At 38.1% G+C, this 25,043-nt stretch overlaps 1 protein-coding gene across 2 annotated transcripts; it reads left to right on the top strand.

Annotated features, from left to right (window-relative positions):
• Nucleotides 1-697: 697 nt before the first annotated feature.
• Nucleotides 698-5,267, top strand: LOC136284250 (uncharacterized). 2 transcript variants are annotated; one of them, XM_066174103.1, is made up of 4 exons: nt 698-1,981; nt 2,256-2,429; nt 2,720-2,785; nt 3,131-5,267. In XM_066174103.1, the coding sequence occupies exons 1-4, from the start codon at nt 1,726-1,728 to the stop codon at nt 3,208-3,210; spliced, it is 576 nt and encodes a 191-aa protein (XP_066030200.1). In that variant the 5' UTR covers nt 698-1,725; the 3' UTR covers nt 3,211-5,267. The 2 variants fall into 2 exon arrangements, with proteins under 2 accessions (XP_066030200.1, XP_066030201.1); XM_066174104.1 differs by having other exon boundaries at nt 3,134-5,267.
• Nucleotides 5,268-25,043: the final 19,776 nt, after the last annotated feature.

Raw genomic sequence — 25,043 nt, forward strand, 5'->3', positions numbered from 1 at the left:
TTCACGATGATCTGAGCGAAGACTGCTTTAAATGATAAAGTTTCCATATTCAATTCAGGTATGTCAAAGTAGCCCGATTCAACAAAAATTCGTATTAGGAAACATGAAAACATGTGTGGAAAAAAACATGGAATCAAGCTTAACGTAATTTTTCGTACGCAGTAGTTTTTTATTCTTTTTTTTTTTTTTTTTTTTGGTGCAGTACACCTATTGCAGTTTGAATGAGATAAACACGAATAATTCAGTTTTTAAAGACCGCAGAAATCTGTAAAAAATAATTTTCAAAACCTTGTGAATATTTCAAAGTAGACAAGTATTGACAAGAAAGGATAACTCCTCTAACTCTTGTCTTATCTCTTTACTTATTTTTTAATTAAATTTCGGATATAACGCGAGCTGTCATTGGTTGAGCGAGCGTGCTCTATCAAGGTACTAAGCTACTAAGCTAAGGCTGTCCGCTATCTGCCAAATTGTATTATGTCCCGCCATTTCCGGGACTTCTCTTTAGCTTTTTTTCGTTAATTGAAAGTGAAATTTCGGAGCAAGTGGGCCGAAAAGTAGCCAAAGAAGAACCAAGAAAAGGTTTGAGCAGAGTTAGCAGAGACGAAAATCCTCAAATAGAAAACGAAATGGACAGTCCGAGTTTTGAAAGTTTCCACGCTCAGTTAGATTGCCAGGTTACGTAAGGTAATGAAACTCAAACACAGCTAAAACTCGTATAGTCTACATGGTAGCAAGTCAGTTCGATCGAAGGTCGTTTCGAGCGAAACCAAAAGTCAGTTCGATCGAAGACAAGAGTCAGTTAGATCGAAGAGTAAATGATTATAAAAACTACAGTTTTGCAAGCGTATAGATAATAATACAAGTTCTTGTGTTGCGTAATGATTGCGCGATGTAATATGCGCGACGCGGAAACGCGGTTTTCAATTGATCTCTTTTGTTGTCGGGGTTTCTTTCTCGGCGTTCCTGATCGGCAATGCTAAATGAGCTATTCGCTCTAACGTGCGTACACTGAAACACGGGGTTAAAGAATTCATTACTTTTGCTCGCGCGATCGGAGTAAAATCGCTAAGAGTCTTACTCGACCCGTCGGTGCGAATATAGTGAGTTTCTCCCAGAACGAGAGTGGTTTCGCCCAGAAGAAGAAGAAGTAACTAACTAAAAGGAATTTTTTCCATCTTCCAAAAAATGATAACCTTTCATTTGTCCATAGACCTTGAAAAGAAAATTAGTTTTTCCAAAGGGGTATGTTCGGAACGGTAAACGAACGAACGTTGGTTAGTGAGAAAACGTCGACTTGTCCGAGACCATGATGAAACGAACAAGTTGTCACTTTCACTGAGAACCGAGCGAAAAGAGATTAAACGCTGTTGAAAACACTTGCGCGTGGAACAGAATCCGTGGAACATGTTATCATAGCTTATCATCGTTGCAAATCTTTTCCACACAAAACAGTTCCGCACGCCAAAATACGAAAACAAATGCGATTGGAACATAAAGAATGGTCGCGTCTGCTTTCTGTTAAAGCAAATTAAAAGCCGACTCTGACAAAGCGTGCGGTAGGAAAATTACTATCTTGCAACAAAAATCTCACCCTTTCGCGGGTGAGAAGGTGAGAGAGGTGCGAAGTTGGCACAAATATTGTTTCTTTTGTTTCCAAAGTGAAGTCAAATGTAATTTGAATACGAATACCAACAGTGCCTAATTACACTGTGTTGTTTTCATATGAATAGACGCGCGGTCCTGGTAATATTAATTTGTCTGAGTATAAAAGGGGTTAATACCGATCAAGAGTCATTCGATCATCGATCGCCATACAAACCCGCCATACAAAATTTCTCGTCTCTCTCGTCTTCAAAAATGTCCTCAAACGGTACTTCCAACGACAATTGCATAACTTGCAAACAACCCGTGCGACCCAGACAAGAGGGTCTCCAATGTGATGGGTGTCAAAAGTGGAACCACAGAACCTGCAATACTGGTATGTAATTGTTACCACCTGTTTATCTATGTGTCTGGACTAACTAATTTGTTAATACTTTACTTCAGTTCTTGGGCCATCATAGTTTGATAAAAAATAAGAGACAAACATATTGAACTTGCACATATTTCATTGGTAATTAATTTCATTAGCCAATGGATATGTTACTCTTCACACATTTTCAAAAGTAAAGGTTGAAATATAAGAAAAGCTATTTAATATAATAGTAGTAAAGCATCAGCAAAATATTATTATTACCATTAACCATTAATAGGAATATCAAGACAAGCATACCGTGCTGCTGTTCAGACCGGAACAGAAGTAGAGTGGCATTGTGATTCCTGTGCTGTAGAGTGGAGTAGCTTACCTGGAGAGCCTGTTGCTGCAAGCTCTAGATTGGAAAACATTGATTCATGGGAATCGCATCTTGAACAGGGTAGCACTGTTGGTAAGTAAAATCTTATTTCATATACATGTATTGCGGGCAAACCAAGACAAAAAATTTTGAAAGGAATATAAAATGGTAGAAATATTTGTCTTTGTTCTAATTCAGCTACTCAGCTACAGTTCATACATATCAATTGAAGTTTGTTCCATTTGTGCAATATAACAGTTCAGATTTTCTGGTTTAGATGACACCAAATAGAAACGACCAAAAACATGATTCACATCATTATTATCTGAAACAAGTTGAAAGAACAGTTATTGACCTTTGTGTGTTACTTTAATTTATTTAAGACTCGATCCACCCACCAACAATTGAGATATCATGGGGATCCCATCAATTCAAAGGCAGCACTGTTGGTAGGTAAAATTTTATTTCATATTCATGTCTTGCAGGTCATGATTCTCTCATACAGACAGACTAAGCTCGGTTAATAAGATGTTTATTATATGGCAAGCAAGAGAAATTTGATCCAAATACTATTAGAAGAAAATATTAATAGTCAATGATTTTACATTTTAGTTTGCAACTTTTTCACTGCAAAACATTACCGGTCTACATGACTCAAAATACTGTGCTCAACCTTACTTCTAGACGTTGTAACATAGGCATTTCAATATCGGTCTCAACCAATCAAATTCATGAATAGGTAGTTCCCAGTTCTTGTGAGACACAGCCATAATTATAACATACTTCTTATTTAGCAGTCACCACTCCGGTTCCTCCAGCTCCACTACCCACAGAGCAAAAGATAGTGCGATTCATGAACAAATTGCACCACTGAGAGCCAATCATATTGCAAGGATAACCAGTGATTTCACAATGGATTTAATAAATAAAGAAAAAACGTCTTTAATTATGTTCCGATACATTAACAACATGCTTCCAGTGATATTTAATAATTCATTCACCCTGAATAAGGATTTACGCAAGCATAATACAAGAGCAAGAGACAAAATATTCGATAAAATCTACACGTAATGTGAATTAATTGATAGGAATTAAATATTCTTTGTAGAGAAGTAATTTAGTTTAGTGTCAGGCAGTTTAGTGATATAGAGTGTTTAATAAGTTTGTGCAAACACTCTAGTAGGTAAAATTTTTTAAAAAATAAACAAAAATCTCAATAATGTGCAAATTATCTATTTAAAAAGAAATATTTCATACAATAAAACAAATTGAAAAGAATAAAAGCTGCCTTGTGTTTTTAAGATTTTAATAAAATCGTCATTTGGTTGAACTCAAATTCAGTGTCGGAGGGCTACTAATTCAAACTAAATTCGAGAGCAAAATGTGATGGCCTTCAAAAAAAGCACAACACTTACCTTCCAAGAGTTCAATCTTGTTAAATAAGATAATATTCGACTGGTTTTGACCGCAAAAAATCATCAAGAATTAGTTGAAAACAAAAAATCGAAATTATCGGCATGCATAGAAGGAGACTGGAGTCTAGCCTAGCGCCTTGGCGTTTAGCGATATACCAAATATGGAAACAGACGGCTGGCGGTTATGTTCCTTGAAGACCAGTTTCAAGAATGTGTTCTGCACAACTCCGAAGTTAACTGTATCAGGAAATATTTTTAAACAGATTTGATAAATAGTAAGTTCAATACACTTAATCAATAGTTACAGTCTTCGATCGAACTGACTCTTGTCTTCGATCGAACTGACTCTTGTCTTCGATCGAAACGACCTTGGATCGAAACAACCTTCGATCGAACTGACTTGCATTCGTCTACATAGTTTCGTGTTCAAGAATAAAACCGAACAAAGCGGTAATGATGGAAAATATAACCAAACTGGCATAACTTTTAAAATTCATACTAATCATGAGTTGGGTTTTGTTAAACATCTGTAGGGTTTTGTTTGTTTCTTTAAGTTGAATGACCGCTGGATCATTCATTGCTTGCTTATACTCACCTACTAGTAAATATTAACAGTAGCACCACATTTGTCTCTCTCAGGCGCATTATAGCAATGATCTTGCGCTGGCACTCCTCCGCTTTAATCGCGCTGACAGACTCTACATTAAGAAAATAATCAACTGAATAATCGGACAATTCGTCTACTCCGTGTATTGGTTTGCTCTTTACAGGCTTTCTGCACACGGACGATCCCGGAAAGTGGTTTAGAGCACCACAATCTTGACAGTGTTTCTGCCAGACTGCACATAATTCTTTCTTTCTTATGTGGATCTTTAGGCAGAACTTGCATTTGATTTGAGGAGGATCCGAGTCGCGCTGTCCCGAGCCGAAGCCTTTATTATGTGGGACGTTGCTTTGCCACGAGCTGCCACTGTTATTTCGCTGCGGGCATCGCGACGTGTAACAGCACTTATTTCATCACTTGTTATTTTTTCAAAATTGCTTCGTTGTCGTTTCATTTGCTCGACAAATATGGATGCTTTTATCGAGAGTCAGTTTGTGCTCAGCAAGCAGTTTCTTTCGGGTTGTGTCATCTAGTAATCCTAGGACTATGCGATCTCTCAAGAGGTTATCACTCAGTTCTCCTAAGTTATATATCTTCGTCAAATGACTCACCTCGTTGTTGATTACGTTTATTGATTACATACCGTTCGTACGTTTCGTTCGTCTCCCCGCCACAGTATTCTTCTGATAGCTGCAGTACTACATCTTTATCTTCTTTCTTTTCTTCTATCGTAAACGCCCAATACAGCAGGCCCACTAACATTAGCAACGCGGCTACGCGGAGTTGTTTGCTTTGTGTATTTAGTTTAGAAGCTGTCTTATAATTTATTCATAGACGTTTGAACTTTTTCCAGATGGCTTGTGATACTCTCCAAAGGTATCTTAACTCGAAATAGAAATAATCAGATGTGAATTCGCGTCAGCCTTTGGATCGGCAATCAGGAGATAGAATATGAGAATAGTTCATCATTACTCAGATCAAATTTCTTATCCGTCGTTACATTCTAGAATTAAATTACGGTTTTAGTAATTTCTCCCATATATTAGAATGATGCGCGGTTCGTCTTCATTGTTCGTATTTAAATATCCTCTTCAAGCACGCACCAAAGACGCACACAGAGAATTACGAGGAGGAGAATCATTTGTGTTCCTCCACAAAGTCGAATAGAAATCTTATGCATTATTAATACGCATAACCTTAGAAAAGCCGATTCAAATAAAGTGTTTTAGTTTAAACCCTCTGGGAAACGGAACTTAAACATACTTTGCTTACTTTTTGCCAAAACATACTTTCCCTTTCCAGACTTTTTTTTTTCGTTCGCGGTAAAATTAAGCAACACTGATATTTACCGCAAGTTTTTTTCAGCTGAGTTTCGCTTAGGACTCGCCGAGTTCTTAAAGAATTTACATTTTTTCTTACATGGACGGTGTCTCCTACACTGATCCGTAAGTTCGTCTACTTCTCCAGTTCATTGAGGCACTTTCAAGCAAAGTCTCGAAAGTCAGTTGATCGCTATCATGCGAACCTTTCAGAGAACGCAACCACTGGACCAGATATGCCTTAAAGTTCGCTCGAAGGACATCGTTCTCAGGCTTATTTCAGTGAATACGTTCAGAAATACCATCAATGCTTATCTAGGCGATACATTCGGGCTCTTGCTTGACCAGAAACACGTGTATGGAGCCCTTCGACGCTTTTGGAAAGCGAAGGTCCCGTGGCACTTTTAGAAAGGTATATGTTAATGGGAGATATTAATCTCTCCGGCTCCATTGCACTCTTTGGGCCAGTAAGGCTGTTTAGATCTACTAGTGAAAAGGATGTTACGCCTGTAAATTGCAGAGGTGATCTCAGGAGTAATCTAGGGCAGCTGATCGCCTCTGATGCATTTCCTTTTGAATGGCAGGTGCTGATCAACAGCTTTGATAAATAGATGATGCCAGTGCTCGTAAATATCATCAATTTCATCATAAATGTTGACTGAATACCAGGGGATTGTACTAAGATCAGCTATATAGTAATCTCTTTCGAAACCCCTCCTACTTCGATATTCAATGGACTTTGGTGAGGGTCGAAAAATTTTCTGCTTCCCAATAGTGAAGTTGAGGTCGTGGTCACTGAGACCTAATTTCATTTTTCCACTTAAGGCAAAGCATTCCGGGTCACCAGTAAAGATGAGGTCAGTCAGGGATATAGAGCAGTTAGTTTCTGGAGTCGGTTCAGTAATTATATTAGACATACAAAAACGGTCTCAAAACTCAACTAAGTGAGGATCTGGCTCAGAAGTTTCAGCAGCAAGCATGTTAAAATTCAGATCACTAATGATGAGCAGTTCATATCTGATGTTGTACAAATATTCGGCCGCAGGAAATAATGATGGAAGAAAATCAATTGGCTTGTTTTTGGTTGGAAACCTGTAGCATGCTAGAACAATGAATCTTGAGTTGTTATGGCCCTTTCCATCGATACATATAGACTCCATATATATTTGTTGGTTCCAATTTCGATCTCCTACAGGCAGAAACAATGTTCTTGATGTACACCAACAGGCCACCGCCTCCCTTTTTCCGATCCCGCCACAACATCCTATAATGTGGATATTGCAGATGAAAGCTATTATATGTAGAGTCCAACTTGGTTTCCGAGATGGCAAGAATGTGAAATAGGCCTTCATTCAGCAGTAATTTAACTGCATCAATCTTGTTCCAAATACTATTAATGTTTATGCGGGCTATAAATATGTTGTACTTATAATGAGACAATACATTTGTCTTGTAATTGGCTATTTCATCCACCTGAGATTCGCCACTAGAGACCATAGAGGAGTCAATAGACGAGTTTAATGTCGAGTTCAATGTTTTATTAGAGGAGAAAAGAACTGATAATAGACAGGGTGGACAGATCCAGCTAAAGTCATCCATCTGTTGGAAGTCTATGTACTGCTTTGGAGTAACATCACCACACTTTATGTGGCACCATGAGTCACACTGGTCGCAACTTAATGCTCGATGGTTTCAAGCAACAGTTTTGAGGCAAACGACGCACTTTTCGAGCCGTGGATTTTCAGTAATATCGCCGCTAACAATCAGACGAATCAAGTGAAAGCTGCAATCCGAATTTGAGTGGTAGTTGACTCTTGAAGCAAAATGTCCTTTGCCAAGAGGGAAGGATACAAGATGGCGGACATGCTTGCAAAGGCATGCATACAGCTTTTGTGGTGGAATTCCAACTGTGTCGCCGCCAGAATTTGACCGGGTGTGGAAAAGACCACTCCCGAGGATTCCCAATGTATTTTTACTTGCATACGATGAAGAATGCGCTAGAAAAATAAAAAAAATAGACAATACTGATAACATAAGGAACACGGGACACTCGACGAAAGAGCAATTTACCTGGCGATTTTGGAATACGGCTGCTTCAGAAAGTACTTGCGATTACCTTTTGCTCAAGCTAACATCGTTATGTTTGCATGATCCGCGCGAAAGTCAAACTTATATGGATAGCCGCGCGGAAGGGGACTGGTCTCTACAAGGCCTTCGCCCTTTCGGACTAACGCTTCCACGTCAGCTGTTTTACTCTTTACACCACAGTTTCTTTAGAAACTTACCCCTTTATTCCATTGGGAAGAACTTACTTTGGCCATGGGTTCCTTCGGTTGTTACGAATGCATGGATATTCCCATTGAACTGGAGAGGGAAAAGAAGGACAAAATCATCCACAAACATTTCAACCGAGGAGGTGATCAGTACGTTTCCTTCTTTTACCGCGGCATTTCAGTACGGATGGTCCTAGAAGAATTCAAAGCCATGCTTCGGGCAGGTATTCTGAGAGGAGAACCTGGGCGATTTGGAAGATTGATATACCACTGCTACTTTCATGATGGAATAGGCACTTTCGCAATTAAACATCCACGCGGAATCATTAAACGCTATGAAACCCGTTATGTGAGAGTTATTTGCGCCACGATAACATGCCGTAATTGTGGTCGTCTTGTACCGAAGTGGGTAGTATCGATGTACCCAGAATTCTACAACGGAAGATCTTAGGGGAACGAAGCTTAAATTCAGAGTAAATGTAAATGTGTTAGATAATATCTGACTCAAAAAAACTGATACATTTTTTGTGTTTTGAGATTTTTTACGCCACATGTTTGAGTTGTAAAATACAATCTTATAATTGTGGCGAAGCGTTTCACTTAATACTGGCAATGTTGGAAAGTAGACATACTGGAAATAAAGAACCAAATCACCTTCTGCAAGTCCACCAGTCTTTGTACGCAAGCTGATCCCGTGAAGGAGGGGTTGGTGAGAAAAGTAATTTTGAAAATGGATAACTGAGAATGATCATACGAAAACTTTCGGGAACAAAAAGTTGGATAAATTTCCAGCTGAATCAGTACTGAATGAGTACTGTAGTACAACTGATATATTTAATCTCGACATATTCCGAAGACATTTTGCATAACTTGTTCAGTCGAAAATACTTCTCAGGGAACTGACTTGTAACAGAGAGTATGATTATATCATTCAGTTCTTCAAATGAAGTATGTAGTCCAATTCCAGTAACATTTTCGAAATTCGGTTGGGCAAAGATTCGTACAGTAAAACTTCCCATTCAAGATAGTATGATGAAGTTATGTAAAAAAAAGACATTTCTAGGCGAGTAAGGAGGCTTGTTTCAACTCTCTCCCAATTGCTTCACTTCTGAAAGCCACTGCAACTAATTAATATCCTTCTTTGAGGGATTCCTAAGTGAAAGAGAAGGGTGACGAGGCTTCCTTTGAATTATAAAAACTCAAGGTTAGGTTTCAAAGACTTGTTTTGTCTCGCTCAGCTTTAGCTTAAAAGTTTCTACTGAAAGAAGAAAGTTAATTTGCACGATGACGGTTGATCGGGAGAAAACGATTGCTGATGGGTAGTATTCCCACATTAAGTTTCAAATCTTTGCAATCACACTGTAAAATAAAGAGAGCTAAACTGACCCAAAAAGCCGAATTGGCCCCCAATGTCTTGAGGGATAATTTGGCCCCCACGAGGTTCGTTTTGGACTATTTAAGCCAAAACGGGTCGAACAGGTACCATTTCGACCTCTCCAAAATCTGAATTGGCCCAAATGAATGCCACTTTGGAACTTTTATTGGTAGGATTTACCAATTTGGCCCTAAGAAGGTGCAATTCTTGAAATGACTGATAATCAATCCAAAACTGTCAACAATTTTGGTCACATAGAAGTCCCATCACGGCTTGAACGACACAAGAACGTAAGGATTCGGGAATGTTATAGGGGCCATATAGCGGTAAAAGTAGATCTTTCACACGGTCGAAACCGGCCCAATAAACTATTGATTGGCTTACTCAACTTTAAGCTGTGCATTTTTTTAATAAGTAGAATTTTGTTATATAAGAGATTTCTCTCCAAAATGCGTCCTTCTTTTGCTAGTGCGTCTTAGCAGCTTCTTCTGCGTACCACATTAGAACCTTGACCGCGTGCGTCGGACACAGTGATGAATTATAGCTGCGAGTTCCATCACTGAAGAGGTTGTTTCTTGGCTCCAGTCGCATGGAATGAGACTCAAGAAAGGATGGGTAAGCGAAAGAAATTTGCTTAACAATACGTTTTATTGCAACTTTATATACACAAACTTGACCGCTCCATTGATTTTTGTGCGTATCTTGTATTGCAGAGAAGAATGGTTGCGATGGCCAAGATCTCGTTGTCATTGCCTAAGAAGCAGACGAATCAAGGTACTGCTTCTCTATTCTCAGGAAATTGATTTCAATGAATGCTGAACCGAGAGAAGACACGAATTCTTCGTCGGTACGATTATTACAGATAATTTAATGCATGCGTGGTTTCGCCTTTTCCCCTGAGCCTTGTTGAGTCTCAGCGGTTTCACAACTAGGGTCATGTGTTCTAATTTTGGCGTCGAGAGATAGGGACGGCTACGTTTCGAATACTGCGTTTGTATAAGATGGATTTGACTTATTTCAAGATTCTCCGATTTTAGAATCTCTCACTCTGAATTCCTAATCTTTTTCTTGCAAAGATTAACTAATATTTTTATGTCTATGTCTTTGTTTGTATCAAGTCTTTCGAGTAAGACGTTTCAAAGAGCGAGTTTAGAAGTGACATCGGCACCGAAAGAAAAGAGTAAATCGCCCAAGGATCTCTGTTTTATGAAAGAGTCAACAGAACTGAGTAATGTCTAAGTAAGTTCCTATATATTATACTTAGTAGGATGGTGAAGAATACATCATCGATTACTCTCTTTCGATTTTACCCCAAAGGAAAACACAAGGTGTCATTAATTTGGTCAGTTAAAGAGGAGAAATGTTAGGGAAAGCACCCACAAAAAATGGTGCGATTTGCTATATTTTTATTGGAATATACTAGAAACGTATTTACTTGCGCTATGCACAGAGTAAAGTAAACCCAATGTTTAAATGTGGTAAATTAAAAAAATTAGCGAATTTATAGGATGTTATCAGACAGTTAAATATTTTGGAAAACAAATATTTACCTAGGTTCCTCCTGGATGGCTTTCAAAATTCCAACTACCGTCGAGGGTGAGAAAGTCTTCTTTTGTATTTTTTAAGTCTAAAAGCAATCCTTATTAATTCATGAATACTGTAATAAAGCTGAAGTGCCTAGAGGTATGATTTCTTTTCTTGATAGCTACATATATAGTTTGGTGAAAGTACATCATTGATGATCATTGAACCATAATTGTGTTTTTTTTCTTTTTATGCACAGTTTGTTTACATATATGGAAACTTTGTAGTTGCAAAAAATTATTGTTCTCCAACAACAAATTAATTTTCTCATTTGTTTATTTTTTGTACAGTTCTCTGCCTCAGTAGAGTTGGATATCCAGGAGGAATATGTCACCAGAAACCTTGTATGGCTGGCTGGAGACAATTTTGTGGTGCTGAATCTCTTGCCTTAAACTAAAAAGGTGCAGAATAATCACTCTGACATATGCATTGAATGAAGTTGTGACCATTTTGGAGGTATGAGTCCAGAAAACTGCTACCTTGGTACAAAAATGAACAGCTTAAATTTCTGAGCCCATTTCCTTATGAAGTCCAGATACAAAGTTTCAATTACTTAGGGGTTGTATTTCATTTTGCCTTCTTTTTATTCAGTTTTTTTGATTGAGCAATTTTTTTTTAAATTTCCTGTTGTCAAACCATTAGATAAATATTGCACATCAAATAGCTGATTCTTTTCAGATATTTTGGGAGTCATGCATTATTTTTTCAAGCCTTGAAAGGGAGACAAATTACAAGCATGGAGCCAAATTTCCACTTCAATTTCTTGTGTTTAGGCTTATAGTTTTGGAAAAAAACATATACATACATATATATATATATATATGAGTAAATAAATCAAAATGAGAGGAGTAATCTGAGTAAATAAAATGAACTGAGGGAAAAGTGTCAACTAAAAATGGCAGACTAGCAGGCAATTTTTACAGGCTACATGCACTTTTTGCACTTTGGCTTTATTTAAATATGGTTGTAAAACGTTTTTTTATTGCATAGTGAAGCTGATGTTGATTCAGTAATCAGAGATTATGTCCAGCACAAATTGTAATTGTTGGAGATCTTCAATACATCAATCTCTTGTATATAGTAACAGAGGGAAGTGTAATTTGTCACCTCCCGTAAGAAAAAATTCTGGATACTCTCATTGGGTAACTCGGCTCATTTATATTTTCAATGTTTCTTATAATCAATCAAAGGCAATTTTGACTTTTTTAGAGCAAGCATAAATTGAAATTGGGCACAGGCAGACTCTTGTAACTATTTCCTCTATTTTCAATGACTTGGCAAATGCCTCAGGTAGTACTTGCTGAAAGTTTATATTTTGATAATATCTATAGTAGCAATATGAGTGCATGTATTCTCACATCCACTAGAAGAGTACTAAATGCTGCTCTAAGGCTCTTTGTTTTTGGTATACACAAATCAAACAACATCTATATTCTTGTGCAGGAACTGGACCATTTGTTGCTTTTGTCTTTACATTATCACATTTGCTAAGTCACTGGAAAGGGAAGCTTTACTCACAAGTGTCTCTTGGGTGTAATTTCTTGCAATGCTTGCACTGTTAAGAAGTATACTGATTTAGGGAAGAGATCTATTTTAGAAAATGGTTGAATTAATGTTAAATATGTATATATGTTCTATTCTTTCGCACGATGTTTCAAAGTTTGTCTGTTTTATACCACAATTAAGATTCTTGATAACTGTAAAATCATGCAATGTAAAAGGTTTTTACATAAACAATATTTATACCCTAATCAACAAGTGTGTGAAAGATAAAGCATGTGGTATGTTTTCATTATGACTGTAAGGGGGGAAATCAGCACGGAGAGAAAACAGCCCTCTACTTCTGAAGTGGCCCACATTGGAGCTGAATTGGCAATTTTTAAGGGGGTCGTTTGTGAGAGGGCTGAAATTTCGGGGGCCATTTTGGCACCCTTTAAATTCTAATGTGGCCCCAGTATTTTCCAAATTGGCCCTTCTCATGGTCCAATGGTCACACACTGGATTTGATCATCACTCGTATATCTGATAACATCATTGCTGGGTGCCCCTACACTGGTGAGTTGTTTTCTGACCATTTCCCAGTCTTCTGTCAACTAAAACCTGAAAGACCTCCGGTGGCCATCAAACATCTGCAGTTCAGAAAAATTAAATCAATTGACCGTGATCAATTTTCCGAGACGATTTGCTCTTCTCAGCTCTGTCTTGACCCATCGGACGACTTGGATACCCTAGTCAATTGTTACAATGAGACACTAAGATCTATACTAGATATCTATGCACCTGTCTTGTCCCGTGATATTGTTGTTCGGCCTCGAGCACCGTGGTTTAATGAAGATATCAGAAAAGCTAAACGGTCGAGACGAAAGGCTGAAAAGAAGTGGAGAATTACTGGCCTATCTGCAGATCGTGCTGCTTTTAAAAAGGAAAGAAATCGTGTGGTGAACTTGATGAATGAGGCACGTCGTGTCTACTACAATCAATTCATTGAAGATAATAGTTCTGACCAGCGGAGGCTGTTTATGGCAAGTAAGAGTCTACTGAATATGCAGCCGGATAGAGCTCTTCCTCCTCATACTGACGTTTCTCTGCTTGCAAATGACATGGGCGAGTTTTTTATTACCAAGATTGCTAATATAAGGTCAAAGTTGGAAGGTATCTCTCCATCGCATCTTCTGTCGACGTCGGAGCCTGATCTGGTATCTGAACCTAGCGATATTGTACTGTCTGATTTTCAATGTACAACGGCTGTAGCAATACGTGATATGATTACATCAGGGAAGAAAAAAACTTGCATCTTGGATCCAATACCTGCGACTCTGTTATCTGCCTGCCTTGACCCACTCCTTTCTGTAATAACGAATATGGTTAATTTGTCCTTACGAACTGGATATTTTCCTGACGCCTGGAAAACTGCTGTGGTACATCCATTATTGAAAAAGCCTGGTCTTGATCCTCTTTTCAAGAATTTTCGACCAATTAGCAACTTGCAATTTGTGTCCAAACTTACTGAACGTGTGGTAGCCAATCAGATTCAGTGTCACATGATTAAGAACAATCTCTTCCCTCAGCTTCAATCTGCTTATCGTTCCCATCACAGCACTGAGACTGCATTGTTAAAAGTAAAAAACGATTTGCTAATGAATATGAACAAGGGGCATGTATCACTCTTGGTGTTATTAGACTTGAGTGCCGCCTTTGACACTGTTGACCACAAGATTTTATTAAAAGCCCTTCAGACGAAACTAGGTGTTTGCGGCTCTGCTCTTTCGTGGTTCAAGTCTTATTTGGAAGGGAGATCTCAAAGAATTTGCATAAAAGAGACGCTTTCGCAGTCATTTGATTTGAAGTGGGGTGTACCTCAAGGTTCTTGCCTCGGCCCGCTTTTGTTTACTATCTATTCAAGTGATTTGTTTTCTCTCCTGGAGTCCCATTTACCAACTGCGCATGCTTACGCGGACGATACTCAGTTGTATCTGTCCTTTAGTCCTAGTGTTGGCACTGGTGAGTTGGATGCGGTCACTGCCATTGAAAATTGTATTCGTGACATTAGACAGTGGATGTGTGTGAGGAAATTAATGCTAAATGATGTCAAGACTGATTTTATGCTTGTTGGGACACGGAAGCAGCTCACAAAGGTGTCTATCGATGGCATCAGAGTCGGAGATTATAATATTAGTCCTTCTTCATCAGTCTGTAATCTGGGCACATGGTTTGATCCGCATTTGAATATGGATGTACATATTACCAAAACATGCAGCAGCTCATTTTATTATCTTTATAATATCAGACATATTAGGAAGTACTTATCTAGAAGTAGCACTGAAACACTAGTTCATGCGTTTATAACAAGCAGACTTGATTATTGCAACAGCCTTTTGTATGGGTTACCGAAATATCAGTTGTCTAAACTCCAGCGTGTTATGAATGCTAGTGCCCGTTTGGTATATTGTGCTCCAAAGTCGTGCCACATCACGCCTCTACTTCACGAATTACATTGGCTGCCTGTTTGTTATCGTATCGAATATAAAATAATTCTTCTTACATTTAAGGTATTGCATGGTATGGCGCCCGATTACTTGCGCCATTTAATATCTATCTTGCCGCCATCTAGGTATAATTTAAGGCGCAACGATGACTCTGCAGCTTTATTAACTTTCCCGAAGATAATATCCAAGAAGACCCTGGCAGATAGATCGTTTAGTTGTGCCGCCCCTAGACTTTGGAATTCGCTTCCTACCACAATAAGATCTATTTCCAGTTTAGATATTTTTAAAATTAGACTTAAAACTTTTTTATTTAATAGGGCGTTTAATTAGTTCTATAGTTTTTATAATTGAATTGCATTATTTTAGAATTGTAATTTTGAACTTCTATTTTAATTTCTAATTTAATATTTATTGTAAGGCGCAGTTGAATATTTTTATAGAAACTGCGCGGTATAAATTTAAATTTAATAATAATAATAATAATAATAATTTGGCCCTTACAATTGAGTCAATTTAGCTCAAAAATGGTGCCAAAAACAGCCCCATTTCAGTGGGGCTGAATTGACCCCAAGCCAGTGCCAAACTAGACGCGCTTGTTTTGGCCCCAAGAAACTCAACATTTGGGCCAAATCAACTCTTTTTATTTTACAGTGCACTGTGGGGCTATTTCTGAATCCAAGCATAGTAGTACTATCTTCAATCCCCAAGGGCTGAAAATTGAAGTAAATTCCATCATGATACTGTAACGGAACGTGACAGTTTGAAAGTCCAAAGATTTTTTCAGGTCACTGCAATAGAAAAAGCCATAGTTATTATTTGAGAATTATCTTCTACATTTTATTAGTTTTAAAATTGTGTATTATATGTAATTATTATCATGTCTGTACTTGTATGAGTGGTTTACTGGGCTTGTGAGACACCACTTGGAGTGTTGTCTTTGTTGGAAATGGTTGAATGCTCTATATTTTATGTAGTTTGATTGTTTGTGTGTGATTTTTTACAGCAACCTGTGCAGAGTGCTAAATGTCAAGCCCAGCCACTAACCTATCCAAGGATGGGTTGCAAATGGCTCTGTGTGGAAAGCTCTAGGAGTGGGGAGGGTATGTTATTGGACTCCTTGTCTAACTGGCAGTTTTCTTTGAGGCTGGAATGGGCTTGTGGTCAAGTGTCAAAAGCATGCCTTTGTGGGAGAGGGGGCTCTATTGACACTGCAAAAACCTGATGTCTAGGTTTTTGCCTTAAGGTGGGCATCACCATAGTGACTCTGCCTACACTTTAAATGAAAAGTCTTTCATTAATGCATTACTCATTTGGCTACAATGTCTAACTTAATAGAAAATTCGTTAAAGATTTGACAAGTTACACTGACTGACGTGTCGTTGGTGTCGATGATTATTTGATGTTTGCTAGTAAATGCGAAGAATTCCATTACTGTAAACAGAATAATTGCTATTGGTCGGTTGGTTGCAGCAAATCGATAAAAACAGTCTATTAAGATTGGTCTGATCAAGGTGGAAATTCTCTCAACAAAGCATTAGGATGGAGAATGGATTCAAGTAAGGAGAAATTGCAAAGAATGTCACGGGTGTTTCAAGGGTTGATAGGATGGGGTTTGCAGTATTACTCAATTTTTTTTTCGAGACTCACTGAAATCAAGGGGTATTTAAGACAGTTAAATGGCAGCTATGAAATTTTGTGCAGTCATCTTTTTGGTTTATCTTGCCATTGGTGCTGATGCTAGAAGATTGTTTCTGTCATTTACATTAAATTTTCATCATGGCTTTCAGGTTATCCAAAGGTTTGGAATTTCGGTTGGATAAAAATTGATCGCTAAAATAATAGTTTGGAATATCTGAATTTATCTACTTTTTATCACATCTCAATTTCTCTTATGAAATTCAACAATCTTTTCCAAAACACAACAAAAATGAACAAACCAAATAGGAACACTGCAAACACACAACTAAAACAAACCAAAATGAAGTGAAACACAACAAAATTTCAAAGTACTGGTGAGTAAGCCTGTTGCTGAAAGTGACCAGAACCTGGGACTAGCTCTGGCTACATGCTGCCAATTAAGGTGCCATATTTGTACCATTCATGTTGAGGAGTTGAGCTAAATTGGCTTCTTCAAGTTCAGTAAGCGATCATCCAGAAGAAGAAAGCATAACTTCATAGTATTTTTCAAGAGTATATACGTCTTAAGGTATCACTAAATTTTTAGCGAAGTGTCATGGCATTGCGACGCGTGTACAAACATTGAAAAAGTACAGTTTGTAGGTTGAAGCATTTTAACTTTAAGGAGAAGGTTGCCATATTTTGACATGAACGTTGTCTAGGAACAAATCATGAATGAACTTAGTGGCCCAGGATTTCCAATATGTGGTTGTATTGATGGATGGAGTCAGAAAATAATGTGGCTAACAGTCACAAGGTTGAACAACCATTCAGAAATTTATTATTTTCAATTTTTATTTGAATTGTGTTGCAGGGTTAGAAGGCTGTCCAGTGAAACTGAGGACTGACTGTGAAACAGAAAATGGTGTAATGGCAGCTCTACAATGTACACTTCAACAAGATGCAGAAGCACACAGGTATGGGTCATCTCCAGTGAAACAAAGGATTGAGGGCTGGTGGGTATTTTACAGAAGAAACAGTTGTTGTAAAGCATGTAGGAAGCAGCAAGAGTATTAAAGAAGTGCTTGAGTGCTCAAGCCGCTTCTTAACCCTTTAACTCCCAAGATCTCACTATTAATTCTCCTTACTGTCTGCCATTCAGTTCTTGTGATGTAAGTTTGAGAATTTGGTATTGTATCAACTTACAATCTACTAATTGATATTTTTCTTTGTTCTCATCAAATGTCTACTTGATGTTGTAAAGATATAAGGAGAAATTCTGTCTTGGTCACTCATGGGAGTTAAAGGGCCCAGTGCTTTACAATAGAACAGAGCACTGTCAAGGCTTCTCTATTTGTTTTATAATAAAGAATCCATTAAATTGCCCACATATTGCTTTCAATTTTCAAAACAAACTTTAGGTGATAAATTATGACTGGTCCCTAATGGGGGCATAGTTTTTTTTTGTTTTGTTTTTTTTTTTGTACTAAATTTGTCTTCTCTCTAATTTTGCCCACTCCTGTTTGTTTCACAGTGCCTCTTTTGAGTCAGTTTTTGTTTTGTTTTGGAGGCATTAAGCCATCTTAGATATGAAGCAGTTGGTCAAAAATTAATGCTTTCTTAGTCTTCATACAGTAAAGATATTGTGGCACTTTTTAATAAACAAGGACATCCTCTGAGATTTTCTTGAATTCGTGATTCAGCCCTTTGAAATGATCTAGTGACTCTTAAATGTGGCGTGCATTTAAATTGAGTATTTAAAGTGATCACAGAAGACAATCATGATGATTAAATAATAACTCCAAATGAAAACAAAAGCAAAGCCTACTTTTCAAAGAGCAGGAAGGCTTGAGTGATTAACCTACTACACTCCAACATCATTATGTATATTCTCCATACTGTTCTATATATACAAGAATAATTTGTTTGGCAATTAAGAGCTTCTTCAGTTGGTGATTATTTCCTTTACCCTCATGATCTTCCTGTTTGCTTCATGGTTGATAGTGTAAGGAGAAATTAGATGCTAATCAGCTCTCAGTGGTTAAAGGGTTGTCACCATTGGGTTGAGTATAGCATCTGACAGAGTGAGAGATTAGTGCAAGTTTGCTGGACCACTTATAGACCAAAGTGAAGCGATACCAATGTAATGGATACTAAGTTGAAAATTTCTTTATCTTGCAAGAAACCTTCAGTTACCTTCAGGTCTTCAGTCTCGCAGGACACCATGTGTTGCATGACATTCCAAATAACTACTGCACAGGAGTCAACAGACATGCCACACTGATGCTCTCTTCTCAGAGGCAGCCCAAGTGAGGCCTATACCCTGACATTAGGCAATGAAGATCTGTCTGTGTACTGTTCCATGAATGGGGAAGAGTTTGGAGACAGCATTGGTGGAGGATGGACGCTGGTCATGAAGATCAATGACAAACAGGTAATGCAAACATGTTGAGGCTCCAAAATCCCATTAACTAATAGGATGTTCACTCTTTATCGCCTAGGAAAGGGAAGGGAGGTGGCACGGTTTTTGTTGTGTCCAATAAAATTTGCCTGATTCTCTTTCCCCCACCTCAAGGGCTCTGTAATATTGTAATAACCCCTGTGCTGAAAACTGTGTGATTCTCCCCAAAATCTTCTGACACCCCCATCCCCAGGAGATAAATAAGGAGGGGTTCCTAATGGGGAAACTGTTTTTTAAGTTTTTGATATTCTCTCTAATTTTGCCCACTCCTGTTTGTTTCATAGTGCTTCTTTTGATTCAGTTTTTGTTCTAAAGGAGATCACATTAAGTAATCCTTGCTAGATATATTGCAGTTAGTCAAAATGCTTTCCTAGTGTTCATACAGTAAAGATATTGTGGCACTTTATATGGCACTTTTAATTAACAAGAATGTCTTCTGAAACTTTTTTAAGCTCATGGCTCAGCCTTTTGTGACTTTGAGATGAGAGTGACTCTTAAATGTAGCACGCATTTCAATTGAGTATTTAAAGTAATCACAAAAGACAATCACAATAACTAAATAATAGCTCCAATTGAGAATACAAACAAAGACTTCTTTTCAAAGAGCAGGAAGGCTTGAGTGATTAGCCTTCTACACCCTAACATCTGATCATAATGTACATTCTCCATACTGTGCTATATATATATATATATATATATATATATATATATATATATATATATATAAGAATCATTTGTTTGGCAATCAAGAGCTTCTTCAGTAAGTGATCATTTCTTTTACTCTCTTGACCTTCCTGGTGATTCAGGGTTGATAATGTAGGAAGAAATTAGATGCTAGTCAGCTCTTAGTGGTTTAAGGGTTAAATCATGATTGGGTTAAGTATAGCATCTGACCAGGTGAGAGATTAGTGCAAGTTTGCTGGACCACTCATAAAACAAAGTGAAGTAATACCAATGCAATGGATACTAAGTTGAAAATTTCCTTATCTTGCAGGAAACCTTCAGTTACCTTCAGGTCTTCAGTCTCTCAAAAATGGAGTCACCAGATTGGATCACTTGAAGACCCTGTTACCAACCTACTGAAGCACTTCCTTCACCAAGATATGCCTTGGCATGAAGTTTGATGGGGTAACAAGGTTCTTGCAATTGGGTCAGGAAGCAGTTCCACTGTATGCCCTCATTGCTGATGGTTAATACCATGCTACCTCGCTAGATTGGGATGCATGGAATAGGCTGATTGTCCTGATGCCTCTCTGCAGCAATGATGTAATCAAGAAGGGTTCAATTCACATGTAGCAGGTAATGGATTCAGCATGGTACGAATGGATGTCATTGGCAACGAACAAAATGATTGCAGTTCCCCTGATTCCAGAATCAGATCTGGTGAAGGAGGATCAGGATACGAAAATGTGTGTGGAAACAGAGCTTAGTGGAGTGCAGACAACAGAGACAAAAATATCAAGGAATTTGGATACATCTTCATTCAATAAAGACACTGAACCACTCTACTCAAGGAAAAAGCTGCATGTGACATAAAGCAATGATCATTCTTTAATTTCAGTATTGGGGATTTTAAAATGTGAGTTTTTGCTTTAGCTATTAAATGAAAGGAAAATAAAAGTGTGTTAATGAATCAAAATCATGTTTCTCTTTGTAATGTAGTCACTCAAAGAAAATCTGTTTTTCTCGGGAGATTTGTCACTTTTACTATCACAAGTGGCCATTAAGTTACTCCTCCTTTTACATTTTGTTTACAGATTGTCTGGTAGATGACAATTTTGAATAACATCGTGTGTTTAACCCTTTAAATCCCATGAGTGACCAAGACAGAATTTCTCCTTACAATATCAAGCAGACAAGTGATGAGAGTGAAGAAAAATATCAATTAGGGGATTATAACTTGATCTTATACCAAATTCTCCAAACTAACATAACAAGAACTGTATGGCAGGCAGTATAGAGAATCACTTATGAGATCTTGGGAGTTAAAGGGTCAAGTTAGGGCCAGACACGAACACTTGAATGATGTGCAACCAGTTATCATTATATCATCAAGGGAGGGGGGTTGGAGGCTCTTTTGGGGATCACATGGTTTTCAGGTGAATGGTTAGGGGTTTTGTCAGTCACAAACAGACTATAAAAAGGCACTGTAGAAAATAGTGTTTTTTTTTTCCCATTCACCCCTATTTCCCTCTTAACCCTTTAACTCCCATGATTGACCAAGACAATTTCTCCTTATAGTATCAATACAATATCAAGCAAATAAGTGATGAAAAAAAAGAAAAATATCAATTTGGGGATAATTAGTTGATCCAACACTCAATTCTCTGAACCAACATTATAACAGTTGTATGATTGACAGTAAGGAGAATTAAGAATTTGGTTTGGGAGTTGAAGGGTTAAGAACCTTCCCACACAGACTACATTTACCTGATCAGGGTTAATCATTCAAATTCAGTTGGTAGAGTGTAGGAAAAATTTATGTGACCTGTTATTCCATTTAATTAAGCTTAGTTGTCCAGCAGCTGTAACCTGATATTCCATTTGAACAAACTTGGTTGTTGTGCAACTATACAAGGAACTTGCTCTGCTCCCATTGACACCTGAACTGCCTGTAACTGCCCATGCCATGCGGTGAACTTGTGTGAGAGATGCTCCCCCCCCCCCCCCACCTACCCTATTCAGCATAATTTTGTCTCCAAAGTTCCTCTGTTGTTATAGGATCTATAAACCAGTCAGGATCTGTCTTTTGTGAAGATATTTTGATGACTGTGGGGGTACTAGAAAGGCATCATTTTATGTGTTCACAAGAAATGATCAAATGTGAAATCAAAGGAAACTGTGAATAAATTGTGGGTACATTACATTTGAATGAGTTTTGAAGATAAGTAAATTCCTCTTTACAAAAACATTCACTTTTACAAGTAAACATAGGTAGCCAGTGGGTAACCCTCGGATAGAGTTGAAACTACTCAGAATTACCTTGAACTGCTGGGGTGATGTTGGATGGACAGTTAGAATTCACATTTTGGCTATTGTTTGACCTACACCATTCCTTAAACTTAACTTTTTGCCGTTAAATCATATACTATAGCAGATTTCTGACATAAAATTTGTATGAATGTGCTTCAGGTTGTGAATGAATAACTTGCTCCATTCTTGTATAACATGTGTATTAGCCCATGTACCCTGGTGTGACATTTTGGCTAAATACCTTGACCATGAATAGTCTGTACTACTTTTGATGAATCTTTCTGGATTGTTTGTGATATATTGAACACCAGTGCTACGAACATTCATGTGATAGTTAGGTTTACCATACAACTGATGGAACACAACTCTAAGAAACAATCACTTGCACCACGAACATCTGATATTCTCAAGCCATGTTGAGCTAATCGAGATTGTAAAATTAATTAAGATGGTTTGGATTATTTCCTTGAGTAACAGGTCCAGCGTTTAACTCGATATCTCCTGTTGTAAGTAACTTTGCCCTTGAAACAAAATACTTGTGATTTCGTTTCTTATACTTTATTAAATAACATTGAACAACATGTACAAATTCATCATGAAAAATAACTGATACTTCACACGTCTTTTTATGCTTTGCAGTTCTTGTTGAAAATATAAACATGACCAATAGCAAAATACAACCTTAAACCTTATGCACGAGTGATTCCAACTGGTTTGCCTCTAAACATTCTGGTTTTAAGATAGTTATGGTAATCAAGCGATAGAATCGTTTTCAACGCCGACGAATGTGGTAAACTTTGCACAATATGAGACCTTGCATACCTCTTAATTGCTTCACTCTAGTTCAGTAAGTTCAGAATTTTCTTCCACGGTAATCTTGATGGTTCACTATCACGACGGACGCCTTTGCTGATACGATTGGACTTTGACCTACTTCTTCGATCCTGTATGATTTCTGTGACCACCAGATCAGTCTTCTGACTGCGTTTCGTTCGGCTTCGCCACAAGAGTGTTTTGGTTGGATATTATGGACTGGTTATGCTACTCATGTTTCTAATGTCTCTGTTTAACCTTATGTTCGAGTGCTCATAGGTTCCCTCGTGAGTTCGATCAAAGTGTCGCTAATAAGATTCACTCGTAAAAGGTTCACTATTCATAAACCCCCTGTGAGCTTGGAGGATCGACGGGCAAACGTCTCGAGGGGTCAAAGACTCCTCGCATTCAGCGTCTACACAGCTTACTACCACATGCTTACTGCGACGAGTATACGTCGAAACTTTCTCGAAGAAAAGAACAATTCTAATTCACCGTCGCGGCATTTACTTCGGAAAGTCGACAGACGCGTCCCGGTATTATTTCGGAAAGTCGATATCAATTGGTCTGCCGTTGACATATCGACCTGTTTACGTCTGAGTGAGTGACAAATTTGCATATTCTGACTCCTAAGAATAATCGCTTCTACGCTTCGCGTACCTACGACTAAAAATAAAGTGGATCAATGAATCAAAAGTACGCTTCTCTTTATTTTGTAGTTACTCAAAGGAAAATCTGTCCTTCTTGGGAGATTTTATTCCCACAAGTGGCGGTCGTGACTGAAGCGTTACATTGAATTTGTTGATAGGTTCGTAACGGAAGTACAGAAATATGACAGGTGATTTGGGTTGATTGATTGTGAGATCGGAGTTACTAGTGAGTAGAAGAAAAAGAATAGAGTACATCAAAGCCAGTGGAAAAATGCAGTGAGATCATATCGTTAGTCTCCCACAATATTCCAACGCTTTGATATTATAAAATGATGCAATGAGAGTATTTCAATCTTTTATATCCAAAAAAATATTTCTATCTTTTGCTTCCATAAAATGGAAAGTAGTATAGAGAGTTGGCGTTTTTAAGAGATCAATTTTTTAAAGTGGTTTCGTACCGCCATATCCCATACTACTTGCTCGACGTTTCTCAGTTCGTGCCTTGCGGAAGTCTCTGTTCAGGGTGCCACCCTGGCAATGTGAAAGAAGCGAATATTTATGCACACAAGGACCATGTGCATCGAACACAACAAAGAACCGGACATGTAATCTATTACTTCCACTGCGAAGAAGCATCTCATTGCTCCAGTTTTGACTTAAATTGCCTCATGTAGTAGCGTATGATCGCTGTCGTTAGAAAAAATTGAGATTTGGAAGCTGATATATGGCAAAAACTAACAGTACAAGATTACAAGTATCTCTTACTTTATTGCAAAATAGATTATTGTAAAACGAACACAACACCAATGGCAGGATAAACCAGACAATTATCTGTACGAAACTTCTTCACAACCCAAAGTTATCCTCTCATTTACCTCATACAAGGCATCACTCACCCTCAACTCAGCTTTGCGGATGAAAATGCAGGGCTTAACATTAAGGCTAGTGGCGTGCAACCCAGCCACTAACCTATCCAAGGGTGGGTTGCAAATGGCTATGTGTGGAAAGCTTTGGGGGTGGGGGTGGGGGGTAGGTTATTGGACCTCTCGATAAAAATGGCATTTTTCTCTTGAGCTGGAAGGGGCTTGTCTTATTCATCTTGGTTGACAACTTGCAATCCAGGATTGGCAGTCAGGCTTGTACCCAGTCACACCTCAGCCACTGCGCTAACACTCCATCGCTGGAGGGTGGCTGAGTTTCAAAAGCATACCTTTGAGGGAGAAGATTCTATTGACTTTGCAAAAAGCCGATAACTAGGTTTCCGCTTGAAGTCAGGCACGTGTCTTTTGACGATGATCAAGGTTTCTATTATGGAGGGGGGGAGGGGTGTGGTGACGGAAAAATAAAAGTCGGGAGTGCAGTTTTCACATCATTGCTACCATTGTCAGGAAACCAGGAATTTTCCAAAATAATCGATAGCCTTAAGATATATCTTCTTTTCCGACTCCAAAGAAAAATGAAACAAGAAATGGATTGAGGAAATTCTGATAGTTCAGAGAGTGACAGAGACAGAATGCATAAACAAATTGAAATATTTAATCGCTTCTTTGTCAACTTCATTTCGAGACTTTCTCAACGATATTCGCCTAGTCTCAGTGAGTAGAATAGAATTTTAGAAATCATTGCGAATTATCCCA

Source organism: Pocillopora verrucosa, chromosome 11 (assembly GCF_036669915.1).
Source record: "Pocillopora verrucosa isolate sample1 chromosome 11, ASM3666991v2, whole genome shotgun sequence".
In the NCBI taxonomy this organism is placed as follows: Eukaryota; Metazoa; Cnidaria; class Anthozoa; order Scleractinia; family Pocilloporidae; genus Pocillopora; species Pocillopora verrucosa.